A 10588-nucleotide genomic window follows, 5' to 3' on the forward strand; every position below is an offset into this window, starting at 1 on the left:
CTCACGCACGCCCTCGCACGCACGCACGCCCTCGCACGCATGCGCGAACGCGCGCTGTGTTCGACCTGGGACCCGTGGGCGGGGGCGCACCTGTCCGGTTCTGACAGCCGGTGCCAGCACTTTGTGTGTAATTGTGCTGTTTCCCACCGAAGACCCGCCAAAGGGCAAACGCTCTGTGCGCGCCCCACCCCGGCCCCATGTCATTTTAAAAGTGGTGACAGGTCAGGGCCTGGACGGGGACAAGAGCGGGGACAGGACGAGCGTGAACGCGGGACAGCACCGGGGGACTTCAGAGGACACAGTGACGCGGCGTCCGGGCCAACACTTCCCAGGCCACATGTGCTAGTTCGCCGCCCGCAGCTCCCGCAGCGTGGCCTGGAGCAGGCGCCGAAGCTTCCAGAACACAGGCGTGGCTCGCGGGGGCCTCCCGGCGGGGCCGGGGTCTGCGCATTCCTGCACCGCCCGCCGGAGCTGCCGCCGGAGCCGCGGGGAGATGGCCGGGCTCGTGCGAGCCGAGGAAAACCAGTGGCGAAATATTTTGTCACAGACGACCTGAGGGACAGGAGAGGGGGCGTTAGTGCAGGGCGACACAGCAGCGGAAAGCCCCGAGCCTGCAGCTGGTTCTCACGCTGGCCGCCACAGCCCCGGGGTTCCTCGGGGTCCCCAGCAGGCCGCCAGGATGACCAGGGCCTTCTCCTCTGGACTGTCAACCGCTCAGCTAGGGACAAACTTTGTCGCAGAGAGAAGGCTACCACCCAGGACTAGAAAATCCCACTTCCAGCCTCAGAGCAGATGGGGACAGTCTGAGTGACACTTCAGACAGGGCTGGGCACATTCTGCACAGAAAGCAGAGCCGAAAGCCACAGCACCGGGGCGGCTGAGGAGCGGGCCCTGGCACACCTGAGGCAGCCACCTCGCTGCGGCCACAGTGCCAAGCTGAGGTTGGGTGCTCTGGGCCATAAATCGGTCCCGGTGACAGTGACACCACAGGACAGGTCGTCCTGACGGTCAAATGGCAGCGCGTCAGGGGACATGAGAAGTGGTGTGCACGTGTGAGAGCACTTTGAGGCTCGCAGAAGAAAAGGTCCTTTGGAAGGGAAGGGCCGACGGAAGGAAGGAGCTTCACAATCCTGGCTGTCAGGAGCCAGAGTAAAAACCCAGCCTCTCCCGCAGCCTCAGCCCTAGCGGGGCGAGGGTCCCTGATGCTCCAGGGCCTTTAACTCCCCATCTGAACGCGTTTGTTGTACAGCTTCCCCACCCTCCCCCCAGAACTGGACCAGGAGCTGCATAATTAATGGCTCTTTATTTTTTTTACATCGCGCTTTGTATTAGCCCCGTTTTACAAACGCTTCAGTTTTATAGAGCTACTGTTATAGAGGACAAATAAATAACTTCCATTCCTCTTTTTAAAAACAAATGATCTTTCTTTTTTGAATCGATAATACATTTTCATGTGCAAAAAATGTCCCAAAAGCCGCCTTAGTCTCCATCCCGCTCCTGACAGCCAGGCTCGCGGCAGCGCTGAGGCCCCGCCCACTTCCTGCAAAACCCTTCTGGTCTGGACAAACACATGCCTGTCCTTTCACTTACACGAACGGCAGCACGTTACACACACAGCTCCACAGCTTCCACTCCCACTTACCCGAATGCCAGGGAGAGCCTTCCAAACCAGATTTTATAAGGCTATTCCATGTGTGTTAATGGCTGCACCTCAAAAGTGTGGGTGTATCAAATTATTCCACTAGTTCCCTATCGATGGAAATTCGGGTTACTTACTAACTTCTGCCATTACGAACAATGCTGCGATAAGTATCTTGCATATATGTCATTTTCCTTTGGCACGTGTGACCAAACTTCTAGAAATGGAACTCCTGGGCCAAGGGGTACGTGCAATTTTTGTTTTGCTAGATGTTGCCAAATTGACCTTACAAAAGTTGCACTGAGTTACACGCCCACAGCGGTGTGCGATGAGAGGGCTTGTCTCCCCACGCCCTTGCCAACACGTGCTTTCGTCTTTACCAGCTGATGGGGGAAATGGTTAATTTCCATTGTTCTTTTCGGTTAGTTGTGCTTCCTTTCCAGGAAATGGTCGAGTTGTTTTCCTTTGCCCACGCTTTGATCTGACGTTGGCCCTTTTCATATTAATTTGCAGATGCTCTGTATATCTTAAGGACATTAGCCTCTTGCTTAGGTTGCTTTCCTAGGGAGCAGACTCTAAGATGGAGGTTTACATACAGGGATTTATTGAGGGGCGTTCCTGGGAGCCACGCCTCCATGGAACTGAGAGAGAAGGCAGTCCTTCCTCACTGGGCCGGGGGTCTGGACTTGGCATATGCTCCGCCCCCACCAGCCAATCACCAGACACTGCCCCTGGGATCTGGGATAACAGTGGCAAAGAAGCTCTCTCTGGTGGGCCAAGGACAATCCTGGGGACACTCCTGGAGCCTCAGAGGCTGGAGGAAAGGGCCCCGTCTTGCTTGTCAATAGATCCGTAAGAGCCCTTTATATATTAAGGATAGGAAACCGTCTCTCATGCCGCAAAGGGCAGGTGTTCGTGTTTCCACTTTGTGGGATGAGGTCACAGGTGGCTGATGCTCTAGAGAAAGGCATCTTGTTCCCGCAGCTGAAGCAGAATGATTTCATCACAGACCCACCAATAATGTGAGTCCACGTGAGATGGAGAGGCCTCCGAAGGCCCCATCGCCGCTGGCCTTCCGACCTACAGCTCAGGCCTGGTCCAGGGCACCAGAGGCACCGCCTGTCCTGGTCCCCCCGGACCCGCCTGCCTTCTGGCATGACACAGCACCAAGCTCCTGCCTCCTCTGATCTGGGGCCACGTCACCAGGTCTGTATCAGGGTCACACTGGCCTTTGGGACTGGAGGACTCCGGGGAGGGACAGGCTACAGAAAGGTGAGACTCAGGGGTGGGTTGGATGGGACAGCAACAAAGCAGGAAAGTGGGGACAAGAGCATAGATGTGAGGTCGCGGGCAACCAGGCAGCGGGGGAGGTGAGCCTGACCTCTGCCACGACCTCCTCCTGGTTGTAGTCATCACCTGTGGGCCCAAGCTCATCCCACTTGAGAGCGTCCGGTGAGGGCCGGGAGCAGACAGCTTCTACCTGAAGCTGTATCGCATGGAGGGGGAAGTGAGGCCTGCACTGGGGCCTCCCTGACTTGAGACCCCATCTGAGGGCTGGGACCCAGGACCAAGTCTCCCTTAATGCTGACTCCTGGACCTGCGACACATGTTCCTTCTCCTGCTAACCATCTGCTGTTCCCAACCCCTCACCTGTCTGGACTGTGATGTCCATCCGACCTCCCTAGTTTGGCCCGTTTCTCAGGAGTGCTTTGCACTGTTTTCATTCTGAGAGCTCGTGCGCGTGTGAGCATGTGTGTGTGTAGATGCAGAAAGCAGAATCAGAGAACAGCTATCGAAGCCCCCATAGCTGGCAGGGAGCCCAGGAACAGGGTTTCCTGGGAGCTGCGTCCATTAGACTCCACTGGGTCACTTGGCCAACAACCCCTTGGGGTAGACAGCAAAGAACAAATGACCACCCTGTCACCCACTGTCCCAGGCTTTATAGGACACGTGGGGCCCAGCTGGCACAGAAAGGGCAGCCTTCTGCACGGACGGGGCACCACAGCACTCATGGGCAGAGGCGGCCGGTGGGCACGGTCTCCCCATTGCTACCTGCAGGTTGCTGTTGACTCGCTGGGCTCCGCACTTGTTGACTCGCAAATCACACTTCGAAAAACAGTCAAAAAAATTGCAGTCTTCATCTCCCGTGCAATTCTGCTCAAGAATTTCCCTCATTTTAGGTTCAAAGAAGGCCATGTCCACATCAATCGCCACCACCTGTAACCAAAACAGCAGAGGGTAATCAAAAGGGACAGCGGGAGCTCAGCAGCCTGTGCGGCGCCTTTGTGGGAGCAGGTGTCCCAGACGGCAGGGACCACGGCTCTGCCAGCCAGCAGAGCGTGCCAGGCCGTGCTGGGGAGCCTCTGGCTTCACTTTCACGAGCAACTGGCATAGGTTATACTGCAAGGCTTCGACTGCAGCCAGGACCTTTGCTGTGAAAGCCCAGGATTTGGAACCACGGCCAGAAGTGCCACTTCTCGTTTTAAACGTTCCTCGGCTTTAGAAACAACATCTGAACCATCGTAAAAGTGAATAGACTCCCCTCTGTTGTTTTATCACTCTGGGCTCTGACCTTCAAGGGTCAGGTTATAAAAGCAGTGAGATCCAGAGACTCTACCCCCATAAATAGAAGCGATAAAAGGAAACGACATTCAAGAGGCAGGTCTGTGGGCGAGACGGGGAAAACGGGGTGGGGGGGACCCGCGTTATTTATGGCATGTCTGCTACCCAGCTGGCTTGTAATTGGTCGGATGGACATGTGGGGGCAATGAGAGCATCAGAGTTCTCGAATTAGGGTTGATACTTGTGGACTCTGATCCAACAGCACCAGATACTAAATCTTATCAGCACGAGAACGTGAAGACACCCCTGGAATTTCAGATTTATCTTCTTGGCTTCCAAACAAATAGGCTTCAAAACCAGAAAAAGAAGAACATTTAAATTATGCAGATTTCCCTCCACCACCTGAATTAAAAAAAAAAAAAAAAATGAGCTCAAGCCTGAGAAAACCTGGAGTCTACCCAAATAAAGCAGTTTATAGCTTCAAGGAATTAAAAAGCTATTAGAAGACTTGATGAACTTGGAGTCTGTGGCATTTCACAAGCCTTCACAGGTAAACAGCAACATATCAGCCCCTCCCCCTCCCCGGCATCTCCACAAAGGGTTCTTCCGTTTTTGTCGCTTGGTCAGGATTAATGCCGGAAGACAAGAAAGTTGCTTGGGGATTATTCAGGAAAACAGAGGAGGGAAAACAGTTTACTTCAAAATATGTGGAGAATAATTAAAATAAATAACAGGGAATGTTTCCCTCTTTAAGAGCTTCGCCTAATTACTAATTCAAGCACAGCAAACAAATGATCATTTTAATCAGTTTTTTCTGTCTCACCATTTAGCAAAAAGAAATAGGTCATTTCATCATTTACACTAGTTAATAGACTAAAAACGTATTAGGTTCTGCTAATGAATCTATCGCCTTTATAGTTTATTATTGCGGCTACAAGAACTTTTTTTTTTTCTTTTTCTATAGTTTCTGGCAACCCCCCAGCTTCTCCTGGGCCTCTCTCTAGCTGGAATTTCAGCTCCTTACAACTTGTCTCTCTACCATTTCCGATGGTTTCCTTCTCGCCTCCCTGGAAAGCCAGATTTATTTCTTAATTTCTAGTCTATGGCGCAGGACGGAGCGCAGCTCTTGTGGGCATAACTCTGCACCTAAAACAGGCACAGTGCCGACGGGAACCAGGAAAACTGCGGGAGGGTTCCTAAATGGTAAAATTCTTCGCACATGGAGTGACCTAACTCACACCATCTTCTTCACACTTCATGCCGGTGTCAGACTAGAGAGGACTGATGAGCCTCACTTCCTTCTTCACTGGAAGAGTGTGGCTCTGGCCGGGGGGACACCACATGTTTGCAGAGCGCTCCTGCTCGCGAAGCAGTGATGTTCCCCACCCCGCGTTTTCAACCAGCAGATAAACGCCCAAGCCCTGCACCGGGACCTGGAGAAGGTGCATGACCGCGAGGGTCACTTCCTCCAAGTCCTCCGAAGGGCTCCGCCCTCCTTCCAGCTGGGCAGCACTTCGGCATGGGCCAGAGGGAGGACCTATCTGCTGGTCACTAAGCGGGCTGGTTCTCAAACTCTCTTGCATCAGAATCACCTGGGAGCTCGTTTGTACAACACGGGGTTACCACGCCTCCCCCCCCCCCCCCAGAGTTTCAGACTCCCTAGCTCTGGGGTAATATTCAGAGAATCTGCATTTCTAACGAGTTCACTGGCGATGCCGATACTGCTGGTTTCCACTCAAAAGCTGTCAAATTATAGGGAAAATCAACTCCTCGAACTGCAGCATCATAAGGAGGGTCAGTAATGCCCGGGTTCCAGCAGGTGCTCGGGCAAGGGCGAGGGCCCAGGGCTCCACACGGCAAGTCTGGGCAGGTTGAGAGTGCAGCCGTCATTCACTGGACAACGATTCTGTGCCCGGAACGCGCGAGATGCTGGAAGGCACGACTGAAGAGTAACACCCCACATTGCCCACCCTCTGGGGAGACCCCCAGCCCCACCTCCTTCTGACGCCCTTCCTGGGAACCCCGCCCAGACAGCCTTCCAGGTCCCTCGACTTCAGTCTCACCCGCTGAGTCTCACTCATTGACACCTCATAATGCTTGCTGGGTGAATAACTGAGGACCTCATGATGAGAGGAACTGGCCCCATAACTGCCCAAAGCCAGGTGTTGTGTGGACGCCTCCCCTCCAAAGACCTCACGGCGGCTGCTCCCCTCAGACTTCTCTGAGGACAGTGGCCCTCATGCCCATTACATAATCATCCTGCTCAGAACTAGAGGCTCCTTGGCCAGGATCCCCGCTCTGAGAAATAAGCTGATGAGTCTGGGGTGTCCCCCACTTCACAACTTGTCTGGAGGAGACTCTTGGAGCTCAAGTTATTGCACATAGGGTTCGACTCCTCCTGGAACTTCCCAGAACCTTCTGGAACCTTTCAGAACCTGCCATCCCAGCTCCTTCCCTTCCACACTTGGAACCACCCCCACTTGTCGGCCCCCCTGCAGCAGCCAGGGACAGGGCATTAGGAAAGCAGTTTGGACAGGAGGTTACTACACCCTTCACAGTGACAAAGACTTGAATGAGACGGGATTTACACCAATTTTAGGCTGTTTTAAAGAGGTCTTCCTATGCCACCTGCCACAGAAGCCCTTGTTTCTCTGTCCCCTTGTTTCTAACGGGGACAAAGAGCATCGTTCCACCATGACCAGCCCGCCAAGGTGGCCAGGGTTAAGTTGGCCTCGCCCTTCACCTGCCAGCACTCACAGTGTAAGAGCTAAACACTGTTGGGGCGGGGGGTGGCCCTGGTCGATGACACTGTGTTAGGGCACCCGGATCACTGTCACATAGCCGGAGGGAGGTGGGAGGGGATCATCTCTGAATGAGATGTGGGAGATCCTCCGGCTCCTGCTCCCCCTCGTTTCATTCCTTGGACGCTGGAGTCGGAGCTAACATGCACCTGCCAGGTACAGAGCCTCGCCGAGGCAGACGTTCCCACCGGCCGGGCGTTTCCCCTGGGAAGGCACCCGGACTCCAGCCGTCCCTCTAGAGGTCTCGTCCTGGAAGGGAAACTGACTAGACCTCTGCAGGAAGGAAGGGTGAGGAGAAGCTGCGCGTCGTAGCGGAGCCCGGCGCTCTGAAAACTGCCTCCCCGTCTGCGCTGCCAGACGAAAGCCCCCAAAGGCCACCCCTCCTCATCCCCTGGAGGCTGTGCGCCGCACTCAGGGAGAGCTTGCTCCCAAGGTAGCTCTCGGGAGCTGCCAAGCTGCGCAGAAAGATCCAGAACAGCCCTTGGGGAGGACGCACCTTGCCCCACGGGCCTTTCATCGCAGTTCCCTTCCTGGGATGGGGTGAGGCACCCGTGTCCTCCAATTCTCGTGCAGGGGGGCTGGGCCAGCGGGGTGGTCTAGGCTGGAAGGTGGCGTGAGGTCACTGTGCTTCCCAAGACTTCAGAAGCCCTCTCGTCCACAACCTCACGGACCCACGGGATAAACGCCCCCTCCCGGGGCCACTCACCGTGAAGTCCCTTCTGATGGCAAAGTTCTCGGGCTTGACGTCGCAGAGGTGCAGGCGGTGGGAGAAGTCGTTGTCGAAATGGCTCACCAGGTCCAGGAAGCTGAGCGCCATGTCGCTGATGGCCTGGGCCTGGCTGCGGGAGGCCCCGTCCAGGGGGAAGAGGGCGCTGTGGCGGGGGCTGCCAGCTGCCAGGTACTCCACAGCGTAGAAGTGACCGCAGGAGCCCAGCACGGGCAGGGCGTGCCGGCTCAGGCCCTGCAGCAGGCTGAGCAGCACGAACTCCTCTTGCTGCAGGAGGGACCACAGGCTGGCCAGCTGGCCCCGCCAGTGCTGGCCCCGCGGCCCTGGCCACAGCGGCCCTAGGCTGCTGTTGGACAGCTCCAGGCCCAGGGCACTCCTGACCTCCCCGGCCACCAGCAGGAGCAGTTCTGCCTCCGTGACATCCTGGTCCCCGTCCCCAGCTGGGTCCTCCAGCAGGCTGGGTGGCCGGAAGCTGGAGAAGGCCTCGGCCTTGGACTTGAGAATGACGGGCCGGCCGCGCCAGTCCGCCTGCAGCACCTTCTTGCCCCTCTGGTAGTGCAGGCAGCGCCGGTACAGCAGCCTCCCCGCCTCGCACAGGTCCGCACACAGGTCGCCCGCCAGCACGCCGCCCCGGTAGTCCTGGCACTGGGGGGAAGGGACAGGCGGTCACATGGGAAGGCAGGGCAATTCCAAACAGGAGTTGCAAGGTATTTGAACAATGGTACAATTGTTGGATGTGGCACGCGGCCTGTCGGTTTTGGAGGGGAACAGCACGTTGGCAATGTTCCGAAGGTCGGCACCTCGAGGTATGAGGGATGCAGCGTTGGGCGTGGGCACGGACGGGAAGTGGAGTGAGGTGTCCAGAGCCTTGGCCGCTAGCTGCCGCAGGCGCGGTCTTAGGTCTCCGACCTCAGCTTCGGTGCCCGGTAACACATGTGTCACAGGAGACAGTTTACATTAGTGCAAAGTATACACGAGTGCAGTTATTACAGAGCTGTTCTTTGCTATCGTCCTTCATGAGTGTCTTTGCCGTTTCGGTACCTGCTTCTCTTAGGTGGAATGTACACTACGCCTGCCCTGGCTGTTTTGGTTGAACCCACAGGGTCTTCCTGCAAATCTGTGCTCACTGAACACAGAGAAAGACCTAATCGGCATTTACAAAGCAGTGAACTTAAAGCACAAATTACAAGTTCACAAACAAGTAATTGTCACTATGTTAGAGACAATCGTGAAATTACTTTATGAGCAGCATGTCCTATTGAAGTAGCTATTTTTTTTTAACTTAACAAAGGTGGTTTATTTACTTTAAATAAAATTTGTAAATAGTTTTCTCTGAACATGAGACAGTCCTAACTGCCAGCTTAAAGACGGCTACATTTCTGTCCTCAAATGTGTGTTCATACAAAAACCACAGGCTTCAGGTTTTAAACTAAACTAAAAACAAACAGACAAACAAAAACCCCCAAGTTAATAAAGTCTCGTTGTAGTTAATTGGCATTTCTAAATTAATTAAACTCACAGAGAATTCGTGTCTCTTACAGACCACGTGTACGTGAAGACACTTTGCAGCACATCCCAGTTCTCATAGGAAATGTTCTTAGCCTCTCTGCTTAGAAGCCCTCCAGCCTGTATCATGGTTCTCAGGCAAAAACAGCCTGTCCACTCCGGCTTGGGGAACTGTGGACAGGGTCTCGGAGGTCAGGCCTAACGGCTGGGTGTTCTTTTGTGTGTTTGCTTTTGTTTTTAGGGAGCGTTAAGTTCCCACGTGGCCAGCCCCATGCCCATCGCACGAGGAAGTGCCTGCCCTGCAGGAACGCTCTGCATCCCAGCATCTCAGGGCACGGAGAGGCTGGAAGAGGCACGTCCTGAACGTGGCCACAGCACTCAGAACAGCCGTTCTCTGCTAGGTCTTCCTGGGTGTGGGCCCTGGATGCCCCCGTGCCACTGGGGCCCTGGTTCTCTATCACACAAAGAAAGACAAGCCTGCCCTGTTGAAAAGGAACCCCGACTGTAGGCAACTAAATTAAACAACACCAAGCCCAATCGGCCTACGGGGGGGCCCGCCTCTGAGCAACAGTGCTTTCGAGGTGCTCTGAAAGCGATATGCTGTGGAGGGCTAAGTGCACCCAGTGTTTGCTGGGGGTTTTCATTACTGGAAAAGCCACTTACTGTCACGGGGTCTCTACTCCTGAGACTGCACAGGGTCACATTCGAGCTCCACACACACTGACTGCGTGACTCAGGGCAAGCCACGCTGCTCCTCTGGGGCTCGGTTTTGCCATCTGTGAGACGGGAGAGTAAGGGCCCAGGCCTCCCACAGGTTGCTGAGGGGACTCAAGGAAATAACACCCGTGAAATGGCTTAGCACAGTGCTGGCCACTGCAAACTCACGGGAAGTCCCTCTCAGCCACTGTGGGACTCGCTCTGCCTGCACCACAGCAGCCAGGCTCATAAACGATCGGGCGTGAGCTCGTCAGCCCGGCATCGCCTCCTGCGTAGTTTGCTGGGGTGGCAGCGCCCTAGAAACCGCCCCCAGAAGTCGGAGCGGGCGTACCATGCCTCGGTCGTGGGAAGGGCTGGCAAGCCGCAGTACAGGAGCGCTGCGGGCTGACGAGGAACTGCAAGAGCCCGCAGGGCTCCACTCACTGGGCAGCAGTTCCAGTTGGCTCTCCGGCCCTCCCTCCTGCAGGGCCTTGGAATATGGCCGGTCCCTCAGCAGGTGGGGCGGGCTTGGGGTGCAGCAGACCTGACCGCCTGCTCCTAACCCGCTCCTCAGCTTTATGGACAGACTCTCCCCCACAGGCCAGCGGTGCCCCTGCCCGAGCTGGAGGCCCTGGGAACACAGCAGGAATTGTCCCC

At 55.5% G+C, this 10588-nt stretch overlaps 1 protein-coding gene across 1 annotated transcript in view; it reads right to left on the reverse strand.

Annotated features, from left to right (window-relative positions):
- Positions 1–342: 342 nt before the first annotated feature.
- Positions 343–10588, reverse strand: part of FAM69C (family with sequence similarity 69 member C) — a 16525-nt gene continuing 6279 nt past the window's right edge. The window contains exons 2-5 of the mRNA XM_011367346.1: positions 8504–8643; positions 7709–8374; positions 3692–3856; positions 343–552 (exon numbers count right to left, since the gene is read on the reverse strand). Coding sequence (XP_011365648.1) covers positions 343–552; positions 3692–3856; positions 7709–8374; positions 8504–8643 — 1181 coding nt within the window. The remainder of the gene's footprint in view (positions 553–3691; positions 3857–7708; positions 8375–8503; positions 8644–10588) is intronic.

The sequence above is a fragment of the Pteropus vampyrus genome, unplaced genomic scaffold (assembly GCF_000151845.1).
Source record: "Pteropus vampyrus isolate Shadow unplaced genomic scaffold, Pvam_2.0 Scaffold132, whole genome shotgun sequence".
NCBI classification, from domain to species: Eukaryota; Metazoa; Chordata; class Mammalia; order Chiroptera; family Pteropodidae; genus Pteropus; species Pteropus vampyrus.